Consider the following 26,931-nt stretch of genomic DNA (forward strand, 5'->3'; position numbering starts at 1 on the left):
TCAAATTACAAACTGTAAGTTTAGATCTAGTTTTTAGCGATATTAGCTTGTTGTGGGGTAGATCATTTTTTCTAGAATAAACTTTAGTTCTGTGCAGCATTAAGGTGCATCATCAAAATGTTCTGTAACATGATTTAATGTGTAACATCTGAGAAAGACTTGAAAAAGTCGCTGAAATGCTTCAAACCAAAAGAGCAAGACAAAACAAAATTTACTTCACAATACCCACTAACCCAAACCCTATAACTTCTGTCCACAGGTACACATTTTTAACAAACATTTAAAAACGACTTGAATATGCATAAATACTGCATCCACTGTGAAGCTGTATAGAAAAGTTCTTCAATACAGTCTTGTGAAAGACTGACAATGTACTTCCTTTGCATATTCTATCTGCATTTTCTTCAGGTCTGCAAAAGCAAATCCTCTGCAAAAGATCACATCGGTCCCAAACCTGCATGATGCGGTTCACCGACTGTTTTATTTGGGACAACACAATACTGTTCAAGACTACAGTCAGCCCTTCATCTAAATACTTCAAGACTGCGGTATCAGTCTCAGATCTGTGTGTAACAGAAGCATCCAACCCTGACATCAGCTCAGACTATTGTTTGAGTAACAGCCAAAGAGAAACTGTAAGTAATGCCTGTCAAATGATAGATCCATTAAAACCCATTTCCTCTGTTAAATGTTATGAGCCAAATGGAAGCGATAAAAGAAAGGCAGCTTCATTGAGAGCTTTTATTGAGCCGAAGGCTCTTCGGGTTTTCTTTCCAGCTCCTCTATAAACTAAAGTGTTCACATGTGCCCTAGTAAAGCCCATTAGTGTCCATTTCTTTCTTCTTTTTTTTTTTTCTTCACTTAGATTATTTCATCTCAGGGCGAGTCTAAAAGTACAACTGTATTAAAGATCATTTGCATGGTTATAAAGGATTTTACATCCTGTCAGTTGGAAATCAGCAATGAATGACCTTTTGCATCCATCGACAGTACAAACAGTTAGAAGAATATAAATGCAGCTTACATTCCTTAAATTCAAATTGCTTCAGTCTTGTCTAAACACCACATCGTGTATAATGATAGAAAATGCTTAGGTTTTTATGAAAGGGCCAGTAAAAAACGAAAATCGTGTAACAAAATCATCTGTGATGGGTAGATCTGAAATGATTTTTCATAAGCATTTCGATGTTGGCCCAAGTGTTTGGAGGCCATGTAATTTCTGTATCCAGCAGAAATGAGTGTTTTTATATCAACGCGTTGCTCTCAATAGCTGCATTAAGGCAGATGATTGGAAGACGTCATGGAACATCAATCATTCAGTCAGACTACTCGTTCATATGTTAGCTGCTGTGCCACAAGAGCACATTAGTAGCGTTTAAAACGTACAGGAACACAGAATGATTATTTACAGAACTATATACACAAACACAGCACACACATATTAGGGGACCCTTGGCATGGCAGCAATATGTGCATTGAAAAGAGAGAATATGGCATGCAAGCAACCTTGACAGTTGATTGGTCCAGTATGGAGGAGTATGGGCAGTGGAGAAAAAAACTAAATTCAAAAGACTTCAAAGGCAAACCAAGCATCTGAATTAAATGAGAGAAAAATCTAAATCTACTTCAAAGAAGGCAATCGTAAAGCAACTAACCATGAAATACTAAGCCTGGATGTGGGATATTTTGAATATACAAAAACTATTTTATCTGTAACATTCAAATGCATTTAATTTTTACAAAGTGGGAATCATTTTTGGTCTTTTTTTTTGTGTCGCTCTTAGGACGCATGCTGTCTTAAACACAGAAAGAGCTGGAAAACTCACCAATGAGATGCTCTCATCAGATTTACTCAAAAAAAAAAGTCATAACAAAATTAACCTTCATGTATGTATATACAGAAGCCACTGAGAAATATAAGTTGTCTGCTTATCTCTGACACACACTCCGTCACAGCATAATGCCTTTTGAGATAAGTGTACCAGAGCGCTAGCAGCCATTAGTCCGAGTCACACCAGTTCAGAGAGAATCAAAAGGTTTAAAGGCCTATATAAATAAAGATCTATGCTAATAAAGATTTATGCAACATTGCCTCCAACGATACTATAAAGTGGTGCCAACTGTGTAATGTGTTAGGAAGAGAAAACTAACGAGTTTGTGCATCCTGCTTGCTCTGTTTGAAATGTTTAAGAGCGAACAAAGGCAGTAAAGAGTGTGACTGAGATACTAACATCCCTTTTCGAATAATTTTGTTGTTATAATTGGTTTTAGCAGCATTTCCTGTGCAAGAGAAAGAGCCCCTAAAACTCCTCGCTCAGTGGCTTTCCTTCATTCTTTCTGTCTCTCACTCACTTTTAAAACATATTTCATTGTGCTGAGGACCTGGAGTTCTTTCCGAAGCTCCCATTGAGAGGAAACACCCATCATACCAGCGCACAGAAGCACCCCTCATCTCTTTTGAGGTTCTCTTGTTTAAATGCTCTGCTCTTGTGTCATCAGTCGTCGCTCTGCTCTTACTGTGAGAAAAAAAAAAAAAAAAAAAAAAAAAAGTCAGTTTCTGGGATGATGTCTTTGAGAGAAACAGCATCTTCGTTACTTAACTGCTCATCTAAGCATTCGGCTCCGGTGCTGAAGAAGACAGAACATATTAACATTTTGTCATTATATACACACCCTAAAAAAGTTCTGGGGTCGGTAAGATTTTCATGTTTTTGAAAGAAGTCTCTGATTTATTTGATCAAAAACACAGTAAAAACATTCATATTACTGCAATAAAAATAAATGTTTTTCATTTTAATATATTTTAAAATGCAATTTATTCCTGTGATGGTAAAGCTGAATTTTCAGCATTACTCCAGTCTTCAGGGTCACACGATCCTTCTGAAATCATTCTAATATGATTTACAAATCCTTGGGAACTTTTGGAATAACGCAAGTACACAACTGCATGAAATATATCACACTGTGCAAGTGGTTTTGGATATTTTATTACGAAAATCTTACATATTGTGCCTTTAATAAAGAGAACGTTTATAGAAATTAAAGTTCTGATCGATTTAATGCATCCTTGCTGAATAAAAGTATTCATTTCTTTAAAAAGAATGTCCCTTTAACAGTTTAATCATGAGAGGTGGTGAGATGAGAAGTGTGTGTTCAGTTTTACCTGTGAGGGGCGCTGTTGTCAGGCTCAACGACTGCAGATTTGTGCACCTCCACCCCTACTGACCTGTTAATGAGGCCGTGCCATGGACAGAACAAAAGAAAGACTGCAATAAACTACACAGAAACAGAGAAACAGTGACAGATTAAGATGATGTGTGGAGGTACCTTTGAGGAGGTGAAGATGATGTGATTCCTGTGCTGCCAGGTAAGGAGTTGGGCCGATTTGTTGCGGCAAACTCACTGGAGCTTCCAGCCAAAGGATCAGTTTGTGGAAGCAGGTCTGGTCTGCCCGACTGCATGCCTGAGAACAACAATCACACAGGGAGTTATGATTTGATTTATGCTCCAAAGAAAGTACACGATAAAAGCCGATTCACAGTACATCTGAATCACAGACGAAAGTCATACACAAGCATATTTGAAAAAAATGGATCTCTCTCAACTCATCAAATAAATTCACGTTTTACAGTGATGTCTGTTGTTTAAAATTTTATATAAGGTTAGGATGATTAATTGCAGTATCCCAGCTGTTGTTTAAAGGTGCCATGTGTACATTTTAGCGGCATCTTGTGGTGAGGTTGCGAATTGCAACCAACGGCTCAGTCCCCCGCTCACCCCTCCCTTTAGAGAAGCTACGGTGCAGTGTTGCCAAGTCCGCGGTTTTCCCGTGGAATTGGGCTACTTTAACACTGTTGCTGCGGGTTGTTTTTCACGTCCGCGGGTTTAAGCGACCCCAATAACAGATATTTAGCTCCTAAAATGCGAATTTTACCAAGGGAACCCCGCCAAAACGTGTATTTTACCCCACCAGAATGCGATTTTTACCGGGGGATCCCCCTCGAAATGTGATTGGGCTAGTTTGGGCTAGTTCAATAGTAGCAATTGGGCGGGTTTTGTTGTGAAAACCTGGCAACCCTGCTACGGCGGCTGATACAGGACTAAGATGTCGTCGGTAAAGGCAGCAGAGAGCAATGAGATTTCTTTACAAAAGTAAATTAAGGAATTATATTTACTTAACTATTCAATAAATCGATGTTATTGCAAATAGTAATGTACTTGTTCATCATTGTGTCAGTGTTTTATTCGCAAGAACAACAAAGTGACGAAATGCGTTCTGTAGAGCAGCTTGTCCGTTTAGGGCTACTGTAGAAACATGGTGGCGACTTCCATGTAAGGGGACCCGCGGTGTATGTAGATATAAATTGCTCAATAATAAAAACATAACGGTTCATTAAGTAAGGTCTTTATACACCTCTGAAAACATCGTTATGTATATTATATTGCATTTCTGTCAATAGATCGATGTAAATATTACACATTACACCTTTAAAGAATGAAGAAAATTCAAAACCAGGGATGATGCAAATAGTCTGGGTTGCATTACTCACCACTCTCTCCTTCTGCATCAGTCTGGTTAAGGTGAGTATGGTACACCAGTCTGGCGTCAGCGACTGTCTGTCCACCGAGAGCAGAAGCAGAGCTTCCCATCGGAAGCCGTCTCACAACACTCGAACAGCCACTTCGACTCTTCTTTGAGGGAGATGATTTTACTGGGAACGAAGAGAGGGTTTGGATGATGACACCACAAAAATATTAAAAGCTCAATGTCTAAAAACTAGGGCTGTCAATTTAACGTGTTAACTTAATTAATTAGTTATGAAAAAAATAACGTGATTAAAATATTTTAACACAGTTAACGCACTAGCCTCCAAGAGAGCCATTTACTTCATTCCTGAATGAATCAGCCATTTGAACGAATCGAATGAAGACATTTACCGCCACCTGCTGGCAGATTTAGTTTCTTATTTAGAGTATCATTTCATTAAAGGCAAGGTTTGTCTGGGTTTGTGATGTCACAAACCCGGGAAGTAACTCATTGTAGTCCCTACGAGCTGTTTTTGTAGGCATTAAACTGCCAGAATTTCAAAAGGCGATATCTTCGTTTGCATTGAACTTTCAGCTTCGTAACTTTGCAGATATTGTTTATGTTCAAACAGCAACATTACACACTAACTAACGTTAAAAAAGTGAAATCGCAATCAACCACCCTTATGTACCCAAAAATACATAATAATAATAAAAATAAAAACATTAACGGGATAGTTCACCCAAGAAATGTAAATTCTGTAAATTCTGTCATCATTTACTCACCCTCATGTCGTTTCAAACCTTTCTTTTGTGGAACATAAAAGAAGGTATTTTGAAGACTGTTGATAACAAAGCTGTTTTGGTTACCAATGGCTTTCATTGTATGAACAAAAAATACTGAGATGTTTTCTCGGTAATGATCTTCTTTTATGTTCCATAGTTTGTGTTAGGCCGTTGTAACTTAAATGTTTACATTTTTATGTGTAATAAATTTTGTGTTGAATTAAAATATTTCTTTCTAAAGCTACAATTTGTAATGGCTACTTGATACTTTCTCATTTAACACAAAAATAGCTTTAAATAATCTTTTGTGGGTATTTTCACAGTCAAATGTATTTTGTGATCAATTCGATTAATTAATCGACACATCATGTAATTAATTAGATGAAAAATTTTAATCGACTGACAGCCCTACTAAAAACATAAAGGTTGGTTAAATAAAAAATGAAAAATGTCATTTACTCACCCTCATGTTGTTTCAAACCCATAAGACTTTTGATCGTCTTCAAAACACAAGTAAAGTTTTTTTTTTAATGTAACCTGAGAGATTTCTGTCCCTCCCACCAAAACTTTTAAGGTTCAAAAAGTTCATAAAGACATCATAAATGTAAGTCCTATAAAGTGACACAATCGCTTTATTTCACGTACTATTAATTTTGGGTTGTTGATGTGCTCTTTGAACGTGCATTGATCAACGTTTATGTCTGAATAAAAAATCCATTAATTATATAAAACAATTGTGGATATGGATCACTGAAGCTTGAAATTGTGGATATGGATCACTTTTGAAGCTTGAAAGTTTTGGTGGAATTTCTGACTCTCGATCTCTCAGGTTTCAAAAATATCTTCATTTGTGTTTGGAAGATGAACGAATGTCTTTGGATCAACATGAGAGTGTGTAATTGATGACTGAATTTTCATTTTTGGGTGAACTATCCCTCGCTGGAAAAGCTGAAGTTTTATGAACTTACGTGCTTTCTTAAAAACTGTGTTGCACATGAAACGCTGGAATCGCTCAGCGTAGAATCCAGGCCGATGTACAGAGACTGTGTCCTACAACGTAAATGAGAGAAATGCCATTTATCTAATATGGTAGCAAATAAGTGCAAAATAACTAATGTTTGCTTTTTACCCCATCGTGAACCAAAGCCTTCCAGGAATGCTCGATTTTTTTAATAAATCTGAAGGAAGAACAAAAGGAGAGATATTAATGATGGTCACAAACCTGTAAACATGCACACTCAACTGTTGACTGCGAGTAGTCACCTGTATGACTGTAATATGTCGATGATCCCAATATAAATCAGTATTCTCTCTCCTTTACTGTTGCGTGCAGGGATTCCTCCCCATCTACAGACAGAACATGAAATTGGATGTGTTAAATATGACTACCATATACTGCAGCCAAATGAAGAAAACATACAAGGGATTAAACAGTTAGAAAGTTAAAGCAGACAGAATAGGTATACAGAAGAACTGCATGGTTCCATCGAAAATCAAACAAAAACTTAAGTGGGAGAAAAAATAAGATGTTGACTAACTGGTCTTCTGTTTCCAGGGCTCCTTTTCCTTTGGCCTCTCCCTGTATGGACTCCATCGCGGTGCTGTAGAGAGCTTTCTGAGCCTGTGGCCTCCGGTGGTCCGGCGTCACGGCCCCCTCGGACCCCCCGCCCTCTACTACCCCTGCTCGCTCACGACATGCCTGATCTACATTATGGATCCCCGCCAACATACTGTAGTCCATAATCTTAAAGCTCTGTAGCAGCTGTCAAGTACAGAGATGGATCAGCAAAAAATACCTTGCATTTGACAAAATTCAATATGTATATATGTATTTTTGTACAAATTTGCCCCAAAATGGTTTAAATGGTTATTAATTAATTAAGGACACAGGATGCATCTGTTTAAACTACTGCAGCCGAATTCAAAAAATAACATATAGTACAAAATCTAGTTTAAAAGGATTATTTTCATTTATATGCCCCAATTACACTATACACAGTAATAAAATGCAACATTTAACTTTTATATGTTACTAATAAAACTATTCAATACATTAGAAAAGGATGAAGAACAAACAGAGATCACAAAATTGGTCTAAGTAAGTTTTTCACATACTTAACGGTCAAACAAAAAGTGCAATAAAATCTTAAAAATAAAAAACGTATGATTTAAGCCATCATCAAAATCACACTACCGTTCAAAGGTTTACATTAAGAAAGATTGTTTTCTTTTAAAGAAATTAATACTTTTATTCAGCAAGGACACATTAAATTGATCAAAAGTGACAGTAAAGGCATTTACAATGTTACAAAGACTTGATTTCAAATAAATGCTGTTCTTTCTTTTCATCAAAGGATCCTGAAAAAAGTACCTTAGTTTCCACAAAAATATTAAGCAGTACAACACAGTTTTAAACTGTGACAGTAATAAGAAATGTTTCTTGAGCAAATCAGCATATTAGAATGATTTCTGAAGAATCATGTGACACTGAAGACTGGAGTAATGATGTTGAAAATGTAGCCATCATAGGAATAATTTGCATTTTAAAATATATTAAATTAAATAAAAGTTACGGTTTTTAAATTCATATTCACAGCCTTTATAGACCAAAAAAATTTGAATGGTATACTGTGAATATTCACTATACATTGCACTAATCATCATCATACTAATCGTGGATTCTGCATTTCAAACTAGCATGCAATAACACTCAAACACAAGCATGCATGCTCACCAGGCAGTCCCGCTGGATGGTTTTGGAGAGGGCGTTGTAGTTGTCTGGTTCTAGCTGGATGCCCTCGGGCATATCCTGGATGAAATCCAGATCTTTGTAAGTGGGGACCCTCTTCTCTCTCTCTTTAGGGGAGGCACGCCGCTTGCACGTGGAGCCCTTCAGGTCGTATTTGAGGTGCATAGGCACACTGCGGGGCAACAGGTTATTCATTACAACGATACGGATGTTCTTTCCACCCGCCTGCACGCAATACAAGCCGTAAAACTTCGGGAGCAGCGTTCTCTTGTTCTGATTCAGATTCTGAGGAGAGAAGGAGAAGAGAATAGAAAGACAAATTCTGTAATAACAATTTGGGCCTCAATGGTTGCTAAAATTTGATTTAAAATGGATTATGTTTCTGATTGAGATAAAAAAGAACTCATTCTAGACAGAAGTATCTAAAGTACATGCACACGAGTGAGTAAAACTCACCATGAAGTACCCGGGCAGTAGCTTCTGCAGGAACTCTGCCTCTTTGTGCTGCACTGTTTTAATAATAAACTCATCATCGCTTGTCACATAAAATATCGATCCACTCGCTCCAGGGTTGGACAATTCGATCAAAGGATCATTACACAGAGAGTACTGCAGACAGAAAGAAACCACAAAAAACACATCAGGGGTGTCCCAGTCCCTTAGGAGAATGAAGAAATAATATCACATGTTAAATGGATAAATAATTTTTTGCACTTTTCTCTAGTCTTGCGTGTAACATGATCCTTCAGAAATTATACCAATATGCTGATTTGATGCTCAAGAAACATTTCTTATGATCACAGTTGAAAATGGTTGTGCTGCTAACTTTTGTGTTGAGCAGCATTTTTTTTACTGCCACTTTTGATCAATTTAATGTGTTCTTGCTGAATAAAAGTATTAATTTCTTTAAAAAAAAATATCTTACTGACATTTAAACACATGTATATATAGAGAGAGTGCACAAAAATGATTAATCCATTTAACCTTCATCATTTTCTGAGTTCAACCATATCAGCAATACATATTGAAATATTATTAAATGTATATTTCATCATACCGTAATCTAAAAAAAAAAAAAAAGTGAGGTAATCTTTATATAAAGATTTATTCGATTTTTATATAAACTTTTTAATGGGTCAGTAAACTTATTGTATGAGTTTATTCTCAAACCACCAGTTTATAAACTGTCTTTATAAAACGGATAGTTCCAGTGCTTGATTCTGATTGGTTGAGTCGCGTTCGAAGCTGTTGTAAATTACTCCACAAACATACACCTTTGTTTACTTTGTGTGTTGCTTGGCAACCACTTTGTTGCAACCACAACTGTTTCTGAGGAACTACATTGTTTGGTGGAAGAATACTGTTTTTATTTATATCATTACACTTTATTTGCTCAGTTTTATTTTGTGAAACCTAACTACCCCAAGAAGCCATGGTAAGTCCCAAGAAGCCATGGTTTACAGTGACTGTATAACAGCTAATGGGGTTTTAGGCACTCCGCTTCGCGTCATACCTAACAACGCCCCTTAGCTGTTATAAATTCACTGTAAACCATGGCTTCTTGGGGCTTATTGCTTTATTATAAAACGGATAGTTCCAGTCCTTGATTCTGATTGATTGAGCCGCATTCAAAGCTGTTGTAAATTACTCTACAAACATACACCTCTTTGTTTCTGAGTCTGTGTGTTGCTCGGCAACCACTTTGTTGCAACCACAACCTTTTCTGAGAAACTACTTTTTTTGGCGCATATTAGAATAATGTTTTTATTAATATCATTAAATTTTATTTGCTTTGTTTTATTTTGTGAAACCTTGCTACGTATGTGGAATAACCGTTTTATAAAAGCAACAAGCCCCGTGAAGTCATGGTTTACAGTGAATTTATAACAGCTAAAGGTCGAATGCCAAAGAGTTCTCTGAAATATCGGAAGGCGATGGGGGCGTAGGTCTTAAACCTGAAGTCACCGTGGTGATGCGCTGGGGTCAGATTACTTCCTTCACTGCAGGAGGAAAAAACAGAGACAGGGTTATGAGTTTCTGTTTTATTAAAAATTGTATTTATTTATATAAACCCTGGCAGGCTGCCCATTATTCAATTTGAAGGTTTGAATGGCCAAAGACTCTTGATATGGTTGGCATCTCACTCGGTTTATAGACACAAAGACTTAACAACAGTCAGCACACCAATTTAAATCTATTTAAATGTCCATAAATATTCAAATATATCTACAGAACATGGTTGAGTATTTCTGGGAAATATATTCGCAGGTGAGATATGTTTTCATACACACCTGGGGAAGAAGATGCTCTCTACTACATAGAAGTCCTGCATGAGAACGTCTCTCTCTGCTTTCTGACTGAGGCTGCCCACAGTGTGTGTGATACCCAGCTGGATGGCACCTTTGAGGGCGGATGAGGTCGTCTACAGGCAAATAAAGAGTACACGTGAGAGAATGCGTGAGAAATAAGTGCAAACAGAGAGGACAGACGGGAAACACTAGATACGCATCACAATGATTGTTTTAAATAACCTACAAATGAGCTGTTATGTAGGTGCTGTGGGAAGAGAATGCATTTATAATAAAACCGTAATTTCCAGTAAAACAAATGCTGGAATGTGTCATTATTAGTGAGTAGGAGATATAGCTAAAAAAAAAAGTTCTTGATATTTTCCACTCTTAACAATATTCAATGTGTGTTTATTCTAAATATTTAATCCAACAACTAAAATCCTATAAAAAATATAAAAGCATTTCAGTTTTACAGACTAAATCAACAAAAGCAAAAAATATATTTTATGTTTAATTTATGCACAAAAATGTAAATGCATAGCAAAATACAACATTTAAAAAAATCACTCTTAAAAAAGTGACATATATATATATATATATATATACAGTATATATATTCAAATGTGCAAGAAATCCTACATAAAAGGATTATATATCCTAACCTGATTTTAAATAATAATGCATTTGGAAAAAAACTAAACTGTAAAACAACACAGATTCAAACCAAGTCAAGTGCCCGATAATCCTGATAATCGCCCTTCATCCTGTGTACCACTTCTATAATATTTACATGGTCCTTCTAGCAACAAAAAAATAAAAAAGCCACGTTTTCCACACAATTTATCACTTAAACACAACAAATAAAAATAATATTTAATATTTTTGTGTGCATCAATTTAACAATACATATCAATCAGCAGCAATATTTACCAGATATGTAATACAGATTATAATTTCCTAATTCATAGAATATAAAAAACAAAATTAAAGCAATATGAATCACTGAGTCACAGTGATTTAAGCAGACCATTTCGTAGGTCCATGAAAAGGAATCAAACTTATCAACTTCAAAACAGTTTTTGCTACTAAAGTTTAAATAAGAGACAGAAATAGATATTAATGCTTTTATTATAAGGATGCATCACAAAACTACTCTATAAAAAAACTCTCTGTCCAGGAAATGTAATGGGCAAATAGAAAGTACCTTAAAACCCTCGTGATATTCATTTTACATCATCATCAACATTTCAGAATGTATCATTATAATCTCTTTTTCCTTTCCAACTCCACCCTTTGGTCTATTCCTCTTTTTTTATAGGTTCCTAATTTTTTTATGTTTCCTTCTCTTGCCCTTCCTCTGTTAGATGACAAATCTGACTGCAAGCTGACCTTTTTGTAAGTTGTTTCTCCTGTGGGGTCAACTCCTCGGTGACCAATGGTTTTCTTCATACTCTGAGATGATCCCGGCCCCTATTTAGAGAGACAGAGACACAAATGAGTGACAGAGAAAAAAGGGGAACAGATAAAAAACATCTGGTTTCATGTTAATACAGGGGATTCAAGAGGCTTCAACTCTGTCAAGGTTTAACTTTCTGTTTGTCAGGTGTTTCCTTGAGTCAAACACAGTCACACACATTCCTGTCCGTCTGTTCATCCTCTCACTCCCTTGATACACGTGAATCTTCAAATGACAATGAGAGCTGTGAGTGTGTATGTGTGTGTGTGTGTGTGTGTGCTGGTATATATGGTTTATGAGGACACAAATGTGTATAATGACATGGGTACTACAATGTAAACATGGTTTATGAGGACACTTCCTGTGTCCCCGTAAAACAAAAGGCTTAAAAAACATACAAAACGGTGTTTTATGAAATTCAAAAATTGTCAGTAGTTTCCTGTAAGGGGTAGGTTTAGGTGCAGGGTTGGTGTAGGGAGATAGAAAATACAGTTTGTACAGTATAAAAACCATTACGCCTATGGAGAGTCCCCGTAAACCACAAATGCAAGAGTGTGTGTGTGTGTGTGTGTATCTAACTGTGTCAATATTTGCCCTGTTCGAGATCCTTCTCACATGACTGTTTGATCAACACAGAAACAGTAAGTCAAGCTTACTTCAGCCTGCAGGGCTCATGTGTTCACATTCCTCTACCAATGTCCAGCAACTAAAATACACTCAGACATGGATGAAACTGTGGACACTGAGCTGAGATTTTTACAAGTGCTTGGCTAACAGATCAGAAACTGAGATGAGAAAACAAGGGAAGGTGAAAATGTTTTCATGAAGCACTGAATCCCTGAGTGCAGAAACCAGTGAGAACCTGACATCTGTTTAGCGATAAAGCAAGAGCCTGTGCTACATTGTGCATAAATTCATGACTAAAGCGAAATGTTAACCATTCAGAGATCACTATATTTACTAAACAGCATGGCATCAAATGCCTTTTCACTTATAAAATGGTCACTAAACTGGCAAAAATAAACACCAATTAACATAATGAATTAACATCAAATTTATGCTAAAGCCGACTATGTTAAGAGCTAACTTTAAAATTAAAATATTTATATAATCTTGCTACTGAATTGTCATCGCTGACTGCATACAAAAACAGTGTATTATTGGGTATAATTCCAGAACAAATAATTATGAGTAAGTTCTTTTAATGAATCTACAAAAGATTCCTGATTTAAATCATCATTAATTATTCTAACAAATCATTTACTGAATCTGTCAGAAAGGCAACATAATTGACATCTGACTCACTTAGTAAATGGCAAGTCATCATAACTTTCATTTAGGTCTACCTAGAGATGAAATGAAAACTATTACTGCGAGTTAATTAACCCTCTACAGAGAAAATTATGAAATTTGTGAGAATTAAATCCATATATTTACTGAGTGGTTGCTCATATCACAACTGCAGGCCAAGCTGAAGTTACACATTTACAGTTTAGAAAACTGTGGCTCTCCAGAACCAGGAAAAAGGAACTTTGATTTAAAAAAATGTTGACCCTCTAACTCCAGCACTTTCTATTCTATTTTAATTCTACTTTATCTATTGTAAAATATTGGGACATTATGAAAATCAATACTTGCAGACCATTTATATGGTTTCTAAACCTTTATTCTGGGTTTGGATTTCAGAGCACATTTGTTATTCCTAATGAGCTTATCGAAAGCTAAGAGGCATTGTGGGCAATTTGCTCAAAGTCTAGCATATTCTCCTATTAGAACCTCACCTTAATAACCAGGGAAATAATGCTAACACTTTTTTTTTGGTGCATATGACAACATTAAATGTAATTACAAGAGCAGTGAATCCATAAAGTGCATCTTTGCATATTGACTCACTGTGTTGGGTTCGCTAGAGGGGTTGACTGACATTTTCCATCCTTTCATATTCCAAGCTTCAAATATGTATTAACTTATCACTGCAAAAGCAGGTAAGACTCCAGAAAGATCCATCCTTTTGATGTCATGTTTATTGCCGCGCTAACCAAAGCAACATGCAGCATCTGTGTACTTCAAAAGACGCTCGGTCCGACACACGCAGATACAGAAAAACACACAAACTGGAGTTAAATGGGGATGAGCGCATGAAGTTCGCTCGCTGAATTTCTGACTACAGCCTTGGCTTTCTTCCTGCGAGTTTGTGTGTGTGTGTGTGTGTGTGTGTGTGTGTGTATCTAACTGTGTCAATATTTGCCCTGTTCGAGATCCTTCTCACATGACTGTTTGATCAACACAGAAACAGTAAGTCAAGCTTACTTCAGCCTGCAGGGCTCATGTGTTCACATTCCTCTACCAATGTCCAGCAACTAAAATACACTCAGACATGGATGAAACTGTGGACACTGAGCTGAGATTTTTACAAGTGCTTGGCTAACAGATCAGAAACTGAGATGAGAAAACAAGGGAAGGTGAAAATGTTTTCATGAAGCACTGAATCCCTGAGTGCAGAAACCAGTGAGAACCTGACATCTGTTTAGCGATAAAGCAAGAGCCTGTGCTACATTGTGCATAAATTCATGACTAAAGCGAAATGTTAACCATTCAGAGATCACTATATTTACTAAACAGCATGGCATCAAATGCCTTTTCACTTATAAAATGGTCACTAAACTGGCAAAAATAAACACCAATTAACATAATGAATTAACATCAAATTTATGCTAAAGCCGACTATGTTAAGAGCTAACTTTAAAATTAAAATATTTATATAATCTTGCTACTGAATTGTCATCGCTGACTGCATACAAAAACAGTGTATTATTGGGTATAATTCCAGAACAAATAATTATGAGTAAGTTCTTTTAATGAATCTACAAAAGATTCCTGATTTAAATCATCATTAATTATTCTAACAAATCATTTACTGAATCTGTCAGAAAGGCAACATAATTGACATCTGACTCACTTAGTAAATGGCAAGTCATCATAACTTTCATTTAGGTCTACCTAGAGATGAAATGAAAACTATTACTGCGAGTTAATTAACCCTCTACAGAGAAAATTATGAAATTTGTGAGAATTAAATCCATATATTTACTGAGTGGTTGCTCATATCACAACTGCAGGCCAAGCTGAAGTTACACATTTACAGTTTAGAAAACTGTGGCTCTCCAGAACCAGGAAAAAGGAACTTTGATTTAAAAAAATGTTGACCCTCTTTTGATAGCTTCTATTGTCCTCATTTGTAAGTCGCTTTGGATAAAAGCGTCTGCTAAATGACTAAATGTAATGTAAAAACATTGAATGTTAATTATTTCAATGTTTTCATTTAATATATCAAATTTAAGTTTGACTATTAGCCAATTAATAAATGAATTATATCTTGCATTTCAGCACAGATGGAGCGTATTAAGATTACCTATCCCACTATGCAGTGGGAAGACTTATCAGGTGTAAGTTAGGATCTCTTCTCTGATTGTGTATGCATTTTGAATATGTGCTTCCCTTCCAGTTAGGTCATTCTGACACAAATAGATTAATGCCAGTAAATCTAAAAAGAACAGTAACATGATTTAATGGGGAAAAAAAATGTAGTGACGAAATGATGAAGGAAACTGCAGTCACCACATTTAGAATTTAAATAGCTATTAAGAAATAAGTTCTATGAATTACACAAACTGGGTAGTCCAACATGAGATCAGTCTTACCTCCGTCATGGTCATCTTTCGAACTCCGCTGGACCCTTTAAGGTTGGAGGGAGAGAGAAAGAAGAAAAAAAAAAAAAAAAAATGTTTCAGAGGGGGAAAAACTAGAAAACATCTCAGGTCTCACATTCAAAATTTGTCAGTCATCTCTTCTCCACTATAAAAAAGGTAAAGTTGTTACAACCGGACAATGTCACAGGGGGCAAAATCTGTCATGACACCAGGGGTGCCAGACGCTCAGCAGACTGTCACAGCAGATGCTTTGCGGACGCTTCACTCAATAAACAACACAGGACAGGACAGTCAAAAACACCCGGAGGTCTCAAATTCATTTTTTTATTATTATCATATTTTGTGGCAATGATTTTTTTGCATTTGATTCAGAATGATTGCATGTCTTTAGGCGAGACAGAAGTTTTACAACACTGCCTGTCGTCAAAACAAACAGACTGAGACGCACCGGCATAGCAACTTCAACCCTGCCAAGAGTTTGATATTATTACACACAATCAAGATTAGAATCCAACCTACAGAAATAGTTACTGTATTCTCTGTGAACACACACCAGATCTGAGATATCACATACAACACATGAGGAAAATGACATATGTATATATATATATATATATTTGTGTGTCTACGATTAAGAAAAATATTGGTTTCATGTGGTTGGAAAAATCTTTGTAATATCTTTAGTATTAAAAAATATTGTGGTGTAATCATTAGATAAAAAAAAGTGATTTTCCTTTAACTTTGAATACATGAGTGAACATTTTAAACATTATAAAAAAATTTTCTTATTTATTATTATTATTATTATTATTATCATTTTACAAATATCATGGAATATGTATTCATAAATATCATAATTTTTTCAGGGAGTTGCACCACATGATAATTTACAACATCGACAAGCCGTGCCTTGTCATAAAATGGTCAAATTATCTAATATTCCAAGGGTCCTCTTTATTATTATTTTTATTTTTATTTTTTACTAAAATTAGCTCATATTAACTTATCATAAATTAATAGAATAGACAAAAAGTTAGCACTGTTTTATTGACCCATTTGTCAAAATTAGGATTACAACAAATAGGTTGCACCAGGAAAAAAAAGTTAGAAATTGTTGTTTTACCATATCAGTCAAACTCTTTAAGCACAGGCTCTTTGCCTCATGACTACCAGCACCACTTTTCATCTTGGGTGGAAAAACATTGCTGTGGTATCGTGATCATCTCTTTGGTACATATGAGACATATTTGCCGTTGCTGATAAGTTTACGTAACTGCATAAAGAACGCATGGAAGGTAATTCACCCATTTTTACATGCTTTCCCAGACAACCACTGAAAATTCTTGCAGTAACCAATAGCAACGGCTATTTTAAGTTAGATTGAGCAGATCAAGATATATGAAAGGACTTGTGATATTGTCACACAAGTCAAGGTTGAACAACATGAGAAATGTTCAAAAGAAACAGCATTTAACTGCTTACCTTGCCATCTCACCATGACGCAGACCAATACGCATAAACCGGTAGCTACAATATGGCCAAATTCACACTACCGTTTCAGAAGTGATAACTGCATTTAAATAGGGGAATGAATCCCCAAAATTACATTTTCAAATTGCAATAATCGACACCATTGTAACCAAAGCAAAGTAATGCAGTCTCGTGAGTTTGGTATCTGCTATTTTTGACCAAAGTAATGCTACAGCGACCAAAGACTGCGATTTTAACTATACCACCGTCTACAGAGCCGTCAGGTTTTGTTTATGTTTGGAAGGTTGCTTTACAAAGCGGGCTCTTAACAGGGTTGCCATGTCCACTAATTATAAGCAATGCTTCTTAGGCATTTTGGACTTGTTTGCTCAGCTCATTTAGCATTCCATTTTATGGGGATAATAAAGTAGGCAGGTGCAGGTTGCAATATGTTGGTATGTGGTTTATTTCTTCTAAGATAACACGTTTGGATGTAAGTTTATCATAGGCTTTAGGGCTGCACGATAAATCGCATGCGATATTTAACGCGCAGCTTGTTATTATTTTCCATTTTTAAAAGCAAAATCTGGCAACACTGAGTCGAGACATACCTCCTCTACCACAACTCTTACACTTTTACGCCATTAACAACTAGCCGTTCATTTCAGTTCTGTACACCCTGCAGAATTTCTGCCAATATACATTTTCTGGGAGTGAATTTGGTTGTAGAATCCGAATGCCACTCCCATAAATTACTGAACTGTGTGTGTACAGGATTAAGTGCAAAAAGGTGAACTGACAATCAAATTTAACCACAACAAATTTCAGTTATCATTTTGTTAATTATCGCAGTTTCAAGAGTGAGTTTTGTTCCGAAGATGCACAAAATGATAAATTAGTGGATTCACTACCGTATTTGAATTTGGTTGTCACTTCTGAAAGACGTGTACTTGGCCTATGTAAAGACTTATCTAGTGTCGCAATGTCCAGGAACTGTGATATATTTACTTGTTCCCACAGATTGCTGGACCCTTTCATCATCAGTCTGAAATATCAGTTCCTATTCCCATCTGCATTAATTACACAGACAGATGAGTCACAGTTACAGCTTTCACTTCCCCCAGTCATCAATCTTAAATCGCCACTGCAAACGGGACCATGCAAGTCAGAGACAAGCCATTTTGGTTAATTGGTACTCAGAGTCTCTAAATCACACAGCACAACAGAGCCATGCATATACCTCTCCGAGAGGCCAACAGCCTCCAAAATGGAGTCCTTAGATCTGTAGGGGTAAAACAGTTATTTTAATTGGGACCAAACTGTCAGCAAACTGTCACACAGACCAGTGTGTGCTAAAATTATCTCTCTGAGTGGTTGAGAAACTGGATGGGTGTTCATTTGGATGGGTATTTGTTGGTTTGTTTGGAAGGTGAGTGTGAGTGTTTGTTGTTTGATTGGGTGTTTGTTTGGATGGGTGGGTGGGTATTTGTTGCTTGTTTGGATGGGTGTTTGTTGTTTGTTTGAATGGGCGAGTGTTTGATGTTTGTTTGGATGGGAAGGTGTTTGTTGTTTGAATGGGTGTTTGTTTGTTGTTTGTTTGGTTGGGTGCTTGTTTGTTTGTTTGAATGGGTGTTTGTTTGTTTGTTTGTTTGTTTGTTGTTTGTCTGGATGGGTGTTTGGTTGTTTGGGTGGATGTTTGTTGTTTGTTTGTATGGGTGTTTGTTTGTTGTCTGGATGGGTGTTTGTTTGGTTGTTTGGGTGGGTGTTTGTTGGGATAGGTGTTTGTTTGGATAGGTGTTTGTTTGTATAGGTGAGTGCTTGTTGTTTGGGTGTTTGTTGTTTGTTTAGATGGGTGTTTGTTGTCTGGATGGGTGAATGTTTGTTGTTTGTTTGTTTGGCTGGGTGAGTGTTTGTTGCTTGTCTGGATGGGTGTTTGTTTGTTTGTTTGGATGGGTGAGTGTTTTTTGTTTGTCTGGATGGGTGTTCGGTTGTTTGGGTGGGTGTTTGTTGTTTGTTTGGATGGGTGTTTGTTTGTTGTTTGGATGGGTGAGTGTTTGTTGTTTTTCTGGATAGGTGAGTGTTTGTTTGTTTGTTGTTTGGTTGGGTAGGTGCTTGTTGTTGTTGTCTGGATGGGTGTTTGGGTGGGTGTTTGTTTGTATAGGTGAGTGCTTGTTGTTTGTTTGTTTGGTTGGGTAGGTGTTTGTTGTCTGGATGGGTGAATGTTTGTTGTTTGTTTGTTTGGCTGGGTGAGTGTTTGTTGCTTGTCTGGATGGGTGTTTGTTTGTTTGTTTGGATGGGTGAGTGTTTTGCTTGTCTGGATAGGTGGGTGTTTGGATGGGTGTTTGTTTGGATGAGTGTTTGCTGTTTGTTTGGTTGGGTGGGTGTTTGCTGTTTGTTTGGATGTTGTTTGTCTGGATGGGTGTTCGGTTGTTTGGGTGGGTGTTTGTTGTTTGTTTGGATGGGTGTTTGTTTGTTGTTTGGATGGGTGAGTGTTTGTTGTTTTTCTGGATAGGTGAGTGTTTGTTTGTTTGTTGTTTGGTTGGGTAGGTGCTTGTTGTTGTTGTCTGGATGGGTGTTTGGGTGGGTGTTTGTTTGTATAGGTGAGTGCTTGTTGTTTGTTTGTTTGGTTGGGTAGGTGTTTGTTGTCTGGATGGGTGAATGTTTGTTGTTTGTTTGTTTGGCTGGGTGAGTGTTTGTTGCTTGTCTGGATGGGTGTTTGTTTGTTTGTTTGGATGGGTGAGTGTTTTGCTTGTCTGGATAGGTGGGTGTTTGGATGGGTGTTTGTTTGGATGAGTGTTTGCTGTTTGTTTGGTTGGGTGGGTGTTTGCTGTTTGTTTGGATGGGTTTTTGTTGTTTGTTTGGATGGGTGAGTCTTTATCCGGATGTGTGGCTGTTGTAGTGTTGTCAAAAGACCCGGTACTTCGGTATAGGGGTCGACCGATATGTGTTTTACAGGGCCGATGCCGATACCGATTATTACAGATCAAGTAGACCGATAACCGATATTTTGAACCGATATATATGTCTGGTGTAAAAATTAAAACTAATGTCAAAATTAAAAATAACAAGGGCTCTGACAAAAACTGCCTTCCCTGGTGTTGGTTGAGTGTAGTACTCCCACAGTAAACTCTTTATTTTAAAGAGTTAAACTCTTTATTTTTTGGCAAACAAAGGGTTTACCATTAAAATTAAAACATGGAAGAAATAGCGTATTGTGTGATTATTCTTTTAAACAAAAGTTGTAATAATTGTTGTAGTAGTCAGGGGTTAAAGCATCTTTTTGCCTGTAATGCCTGAGCAGTTTGTGAGCGCAACACTTATTTGATTACAGCCGTTACCGGTGGAAACCTCTTTCTTTCCTGCTCTACAAGCGCCTCCTGCTGGCAGAGAATGCATTTGCATATATATGCCGCCACAAATAGAGTGCAAGTCTGGGGGAAACACCGCTTCGGTTATGAATATTATTCAATATTTTAATTTGAACGTCGGATTGCAGTGAACGCTGTTATTAGAGTAGTTCATCGTTAGCATAAGCGCGGCTAACGCTAATATAATGAGCATTAGAATGAAGTTTCTTTATTAACTATTTAAAGCTCCTATAACTTTTATAATGGTAAAAAAAACAGGAGGACATGATGATATTTACTATTTTTACACACCAGAGGCTTTTTATTAACTATTTAATGCTCCTATAACTTTTATTAGGGTAAAAAAACAGGAGGACATGATGATATTTACTATTTTTACATACCAGAGTCTTTTAAATGAATTGTGAATCTAAAATATGCATGTTAGAGAATGTACAAATGGTTAACATTGTTTGTGTCATATCAGTCAGAAAAGCAGTTCTGGGCTTTTTTTTCTTTTTTAGCTAACTTAGTTGTTATTCTTGGCTGAATATATCTCTAGAAGGTTTAAAATGCCCTTTAAAATTAAATATGTACACAGTTTGGATTAAATGCAAGTATAGTCAAATTTTTTAATTAGCATGTTTTTGTGTTTTGCTTTGGTACCGAAATTGGTACCGAGAACCGTGGATTTTCACTGTTATTGGTACCGAATACTGAAATTTTGGTACCGTGACAACACTAGGCTGTTGGGTTGTTTATCTTGTTTGTTTGGATGAGTGGGTGTTGGTTTGTCTGTTTGGATGGATGGGCAGATGGGTACAAAGATGGAAGAATGGGAAGATGGACAGATGGATGAGTGAGTACTGGAAGGATGGACGGGTGGGCGGATGGATACATGGATTGATGAATGGGTACATGGATAGAATGGGTACATGGATAGTTTAGTGCACGGGCGGATGAATAAGTGGATGGGCAATAGGCTTGCCGCAATGGATGGTGCTGATGGTGATACTGTTGTTAAGCCGCAACACCGGTTACGTCACATGCCCCACTCACTGACCCCCACTATCGTTTTGATTTTTTATAGTAATAAAAATCATTTAGTTCAGTAAAATAACAGACACTACAATTAAAAACTGAACGCGGCTGCTCAATGCAGCGTGCCGAATGACAGTCGCATCACAGATCAGATTTCATTTATCCAGTACTAGTATCATCTGTGTTGTCACACGTTGATTAACCGGTGGGAAAATTTCCTCACCGTCACAACCCTAATGGACGAACGGACAGATGAATAGTTTCTCAGAGGGAAATTTAGGTTGTCTCATAGTAATGACACATGAATTACACCAAAACCAAACAATTAAAACACACACTGTTAAAACGGCATATCACAAAATTAAAATATAATTATTAGGGCTGGGTAAAAAATATAGATATCTCGATATTAATCGATTCTCATTTTTACAGAACGATATCGATTCTTAAATTCCAAGAATCGATTAGTCTAGCCTGTTTTCAGTTAATGGACGGAACATTGAAGGGCACTTCCCATCCAATATATCACAATGTACGTCAATATAATGTCTTGTAAACAATGTCATGTAACGTCACATTTACCTCAGAAAAACATATTCGTGACCATAAACTCATTAGTCAGCTAGAAAAATAAACTGTAGAGAGGGGCATTTTGCTTTAATTTTATTTTAAAGATTTACTGTTCTTCAATGTTTAATTTGTGTTTGAATAAATCCATCAAGTTTTTATGACAGCCACCATTATGTTTATATTTCAAAAAACGAATTGAAGTAGAAATATTATGTAATTGTAACTTAATTATTTTAAAAACTTCATTAAGTGTAATTTTAACAAATCAGTCAAATTTAACCTTCAATGCTATAGTAATGTGTACCAACTGACTCTCATGTAGCCTATATTTTACAGCATTAGTTGAGAGATTTTTTCCCTTGAGAAAATCTGGCATGTACTGTACCTGATATGTATCCAAAATAATCGATATTGAATCGAATCGGTAATCGAATCGAAAGCTTGTGAATGAGAATTGAATCGAATCGTGAAATTTGTCAAAACCCAGCCCTAATAATTATAAATGTATAATTTCCTTCATCAAAACACATTGTTTTAACAATTTCTGGCTTTGTTTTGCATTACATCCTTAAACCACGAAACAAGTGAAATGACCACTATTAGAGGACACATGGCTCATCTTTTGAGCTAGTCTATATTTAGGCCAAGCTTAAGAGATTCACTTTCTCTCAAGAGTGGTAGGGAACAAATCTTGTACCTCATGCACATGGAAACAACACACACATTTGAGGTCATGAATTGTGGCAAGATGTGCTGCCTGTGAGATGGGATTTGAGGTTTAGATGTTCACCAGTCTGTCCCATTTCATCTGGGCGAGCGAGCTGGTTTTTGTTCCATTTTCACATTTATATTTAGAGCAAAAGAACAGCCTGGGCCATCATCAAGACAGTGTGCGTGTCTCTGAGAGCACTAAAAATACTTCCAATAGATTGCTAACTATGTCCTAATGTGGGTTACTCACACAAAATACCATGATATTCTGAGCTAACAGACAAAACCACCCAAATAATGACCACCTGATTGACTTCAGCACCTCATACTTGTGAAGTCAATCTCCCCTTCATTTCCCAAGGGATGTTATTTTTACTCAGAGGTCAATGAAGACAGACAGAGAGTCAAGAGAATATACCCACTCGCAGGACAAGCACTGTTAATGCCATTTACATCTAAATAACCAATTAGCTAATGCACAAACAGAAACAGTTTCAAGTGTCAAAGGGATGACTGCATTATGACCTTGTCATGAGTTTTGTTACAAACAGTTATTAAATTAAAAATAAATAGATTAGCACTCTCAAACACAATACGTGTAATAATTATTAAGATTACATGTTTGCCATGGTTTAATCAGCACCATGTGACTAAATAACTTTAAACTCCAAAAGCAGTTTACATAAATTCCTGCAAGCTTTCATGGAGCACAAAAAGTCAAACTAAACATCTTCTAACACAACTGAGGGAACTCCTTAGCTCTTGGTCAAACTCCTGATAAAATGCCGTCTAATGTCACTGTTACATAATCCCTATTCATACACATTTAATTTGGCTTATTATGTGTACCACAAATTATTGTTTCATTAAACGAGAAAACCCATTTTACATTTTTAATTGTACCTTATTCAATAACTATGGGTGCGACTGTGGAAAGTACTAGCACACTGACGCAAACTTAAACCTGAGTATTTAACTTAATTAGCATTGAGCTAGTTTTAAATATTAAAACGATTTAAATATCGTTTTGTCGTTGTCTTATTAGAGAAAAAAGTGTTCATATTCCATATATCATGTCATTTCTCATGTCATTTACAATAATGAAAAACTTAATGTTACCAAATTTACTTAAAAACTGAAGATCTCTGAGCAGTTTGGATACATTTGACCAAACGCTAACATTTCTTATTTAAAAACAAATCTGTAATAAAAAAAAAAATCAGCGTGTTGTGCAGTTGTTGAAACTCGACAACATAGGGAGACATTTACAGAGAATGGCTCATTCAAATGAGCAGTAAGTCCAAAACAAACTAATTTAATAGAAAACAACCAACATTATTTTTAACTGAATTGTATTGTTAATGTAGGTTATTTATTTTAATAGTAGCTCTGCTATTTGTTTGATATGGCTGGGCTAGTTAGCTTATAGCATGTTAGCCACAGATCCACATCATCGATCTAGATTATTTCAGGAAAACCTTCACATCATAGATCAACTAATTCAATAAATTACACAAACACATATCTAATAAATTACATATATGTTATATTTACAAACTAACATCTATAATAGATTAAATGTTTTTTGTTGTTGTAGAACAAAAGGCTTGATTGAAGCCAGTAAACACACTGAATCAATCCAGTGCTAGAAAAACAGTGGATCCATGGCAACAGATCAACATTAAAACACAAAAAACACACACGACTCAATATCACTGTAGAAACATAATGGTTTAACGTTAATTTACCTGGAGGGGCGGATAAGCCCGTGTCGGGTGGACCGGCAGACGCCATTTTGATTCGGGTTTACTGTCTGGACCCGATCCCTGACCGGAACCAGAGAGACAGACTAGTGTCCGGTTCCGCTCGGTCTGACTCTCTGGCACCCTTTACTATCACTGACCTAACTGACACTATAACTTATATACTACAGAAAGCGTTTCTAACAACTATCTACACATCTGTATAGATATTTTATACGAACATCTAATTTATCCAAATGATAATTTATAATCCAAATGATATAATATCCGCGCTTTATATGTGTATAGATACTGACGACAGTCTTGCCTAGTGAACGTCCCATTAGTTTGTGAAACAACATCGCCAAGCCTTTATGTACAGTGCTAAAAATAACAAAACTGTTCACAGAACAGATAACATCTTGGACAGGTTGAGCTTGCATGACATCTGAAGTCCTTGCACACTGGGAACAAAATAATTGTTTAAATTTGAAATAATAAATCTAAAAAATACATGTTATAATGCATGTTATTTAACAGTAAAAGAGACAACTCCCTGCTGAAAAAAACACCCTATGATTGTTGGCTGGTCTTAGCTGGTTTAAGCTAGTCAAGCTGGTCTCCCAAAGCTGTTTATGTCAGGCTGTTTATGCCTGAAATGTAGGAAAACCACCCCTTCTTTATTACAGTCTATTATAGTATTATAGTTATTATATCGTTGTCTGAATGTGTGTGTTCACTATATATATGTATATATATATATATATGTGTATATATGTATGTGTGTGTGTGTGTACGTACATGTGTATATATATATATATATATATAGTATTTTAAATGTAAATGATATTGTGTGAGAACAACATACAATCACAGAAGACTTTTTATTTATATATTATATACATATATGATTTGTTATATTTTTGGGAACAGAGGGGAAACAGTGTAAACAAAACATTTTGAACTGTCCAAGCAGTTCTTTTTTTCTTTTTTTTAATGCTGAAAAATGTCTCTTGATAATCTGTAAGACATTTTGCAACAAAACTGCATAAAAGACAAATAAAATGCATTTTAAAAGACAAACAAAAAGTGGTACAGGTTTGCTTCAACTCAAGTGTACATATATTGAAATGTGTGCGCTCTGTAAAAAAGGATCCACATTCAGAGATCAGATCAGATCAGGGATTCTGTCTGACTCAGACCAACAGAAGCTGAGGGCAGTTCTTCCTCCTGCTGTCTTTATCTGCCTTGCCGATATAGCGCAGGAGCAGCTTTGTGGCACATTTGACACGGTTTTTGATTTTGGGTGCACAACAATGAGGCTTCACCAGCTCCTTCACTTTACACATATCATTCAGGTGCCTGTCCAGCTAGAGGAAAATAATACAGACAATTTTAACGTAAAGACAGTGAGCCAGTGATAAGATCAAGAAAATGTGCCTTTTTGCTGTGTTTAATCTTTTAGCCATTCGCTCTCTTAAAAAGAGACTGGTTTACAATTACATTTCGATTTATTAAGCATATTTAATCACGCATCAATCCAGCTTGGCCACACTCACTTCACTTCAATCTTGGCCTTACCTCAGCCTCTATACATGCAGGTCTCTCCTGTAACACTAGAGGGCAGCACCGTTCAACCATTTGATCCACAGAAAAGGGGAAACCCTTCCTGTGGGCGATAAATTAGATTTCAGTTACTAGTTCTTGAAATATTTTATAAATATTTCCATTTTCCAGTACCTACAGTTTGGTGCATGTTGGTAAAACCAAAAATCAAGTTAATAAAACTTTGCACAATAAAAAACAGACTTTTAGTTAAATATATATTTGGATTTTCATTGCCCTTGACAATGTTTTGCCATGCACAAGGTTAACCACGCCGAGATTAGTTTTTAAACTATCCTTGTTTTGACTAGCGTTCATGGTCAGTGTTGTCTGAAGGGAAATAGATCAACCTAAACATAGATAATAAAAGCACAAAAACAGCAGCATGGAAACATTTTAAGAGAACAATGGCATATGTTACTCAACAGAACCTAAAATCAGAATATTCTCACAGTATGAAACACATTTTGAGACACGTGAGTTTCTCCAATGGTTCATGCACATACATATTACATTAAAACAGAAAGCATTTAAAGTAGTTTTACTGTATTTTTGATCAAATAAATGCTTTGGCAAAAAAACAAAACACTCTTACTTGTGAGTTTATTTGTTAAACATGCAATTTTGAATGAAGAGGGTCTCACATGCTCTGGATAGCCGTATGTGTATGGCATAATGTGTCGAGGGTTGGAGGAGCAGCAGAAGGGCTGAGCTCTCCATCAGTGGATCTATATTCTGGATCTGGAGCAGAAGCTGCAAAACAGGAGTACTGCTCTTCTCCCTTCTTCTTTCCACAACACTCAAACTGCTGTCCTTTGGCTTTCTTCTCATCTTTACAAAACTTATCAACCATCTTCTTCCACTGAAACAGATCAAAAGAGATACTCATGAATATCACTACTTATGAGCGGGGGGGGGGGATCGAC

The 26,931-nt window shown here is 36.3% G+C and overlaps 2 protein-coding genes across 2 annotated transcripts in view; both read right to left on the minus strand.

The window, feature by feature from the left end:
• Nucleotides 1-2,513: 2,513 nt before the first annotated feature.
• Nucleotides 2,514-24,625, minus strand: pip5k1ab (phosphatidylinositol-4-phosphate 5-kinase, type I, alpha, b). The gene is made up of 15 exons (XM_016564159.1): nucleotides 24,407-24,625; nucleotides 15,511-15,545; nucleotides 11,743-11,823; nucleotides 10,354-10,484; nucleotides 9,951-10,062; nucleotides 8,519-8,671; nucleotides 8,048-8,347; nucleotides 6,852-7,075; nucleotides 6,577-6,660; nucleotides 6,443-6,491; nucleotides 6,282-6,363; nucleotides 4,551-4,712; nucleotides 3,328-3,463; nucleotides 3,164-3,226; nucleotides 2,514-2,628 (listed from the first exon to the last, which is right to left on the minus strand). Exons 1-15 carry the CDS (start codon nucleotides 24,450-24,452, stop codon nucleotides 2,514-2,516), a joined length of 1,773 nt encoding a protein of 590 aa, XP_016419645.1. The 5' UTR covers nucleotides 24,453-24,625.
• An 816-nt stretch (nucleotides 24,626-25,441) lies between these two features.
• The window catches only part of ecm1b (extracellular matrix protein 1b), a 13,928-nt gene continuing 12,438 nt past the window's right edge, over nucleotides 25,442-26,931 (minus strand). Inside the window, exons 9-11 of the mRNA XM_016563632.1 lie at nucleotides 26,650-26,867; nucleotides 25,982-26,069; nucleotides 25,442-25,770 (exon numbers count right to left, since the gene is read on the minus strand). Coding sequence (XP_016419118.1) covers nucleotides 25,597-25,770; nucleotides 25,982-26,069; nucleotides 26,650-26,867 — 480 coding nt within the window. The 3' untranslated portion in view covers nucleotides 25,442-25,596. The remainder of the gene's footprint in view (nucleotides 25,771-25,981; nucleotides 26,070-26,649; nucleotides 26,868-26,931) is intronic.

This window comes from Sinocyclocheilus rhinocerous, unplaced genomic scaffold, assembly GCF_001515625.1.
Source record: "Sinocyclocheilus rhinocerous isolate Xijiao unplaced genomic scaffold, SAMN03320098_v1.1 scaffold491, whole genome shotgun sequence".
Lineage (NCBI taxonomy): Eukaryota > Metazoa > Chordata > Actinopteri > Cypriniformes > Cyprinidae > Sinocyclocheilus > Sinocyclocheilus rhinocerous.

Coding starts and splice junctions, on each gene's coding strand:
- pip5k1ab (XM_016564159.1), bottom strand. CDS start 24,452: ATGGCGTCTGCCGGTCCACCCGACACGGGCTTATCCGCCCCTCCAG. Junction 11,824..15,510: donor GAAAGATGACCATGACGGAG/GTAAGACTGATC, acceptor CTCTCTAAATAG/GGGCCGGGATCATCTCAGAG. Junction 10,485..11,742: donor GAGAAACAACTTACAAAAAG/GTCAGCTTGCAG, acceptor ATTTGCCTGTAG/ACGACCTCATCCGCCCTCAA.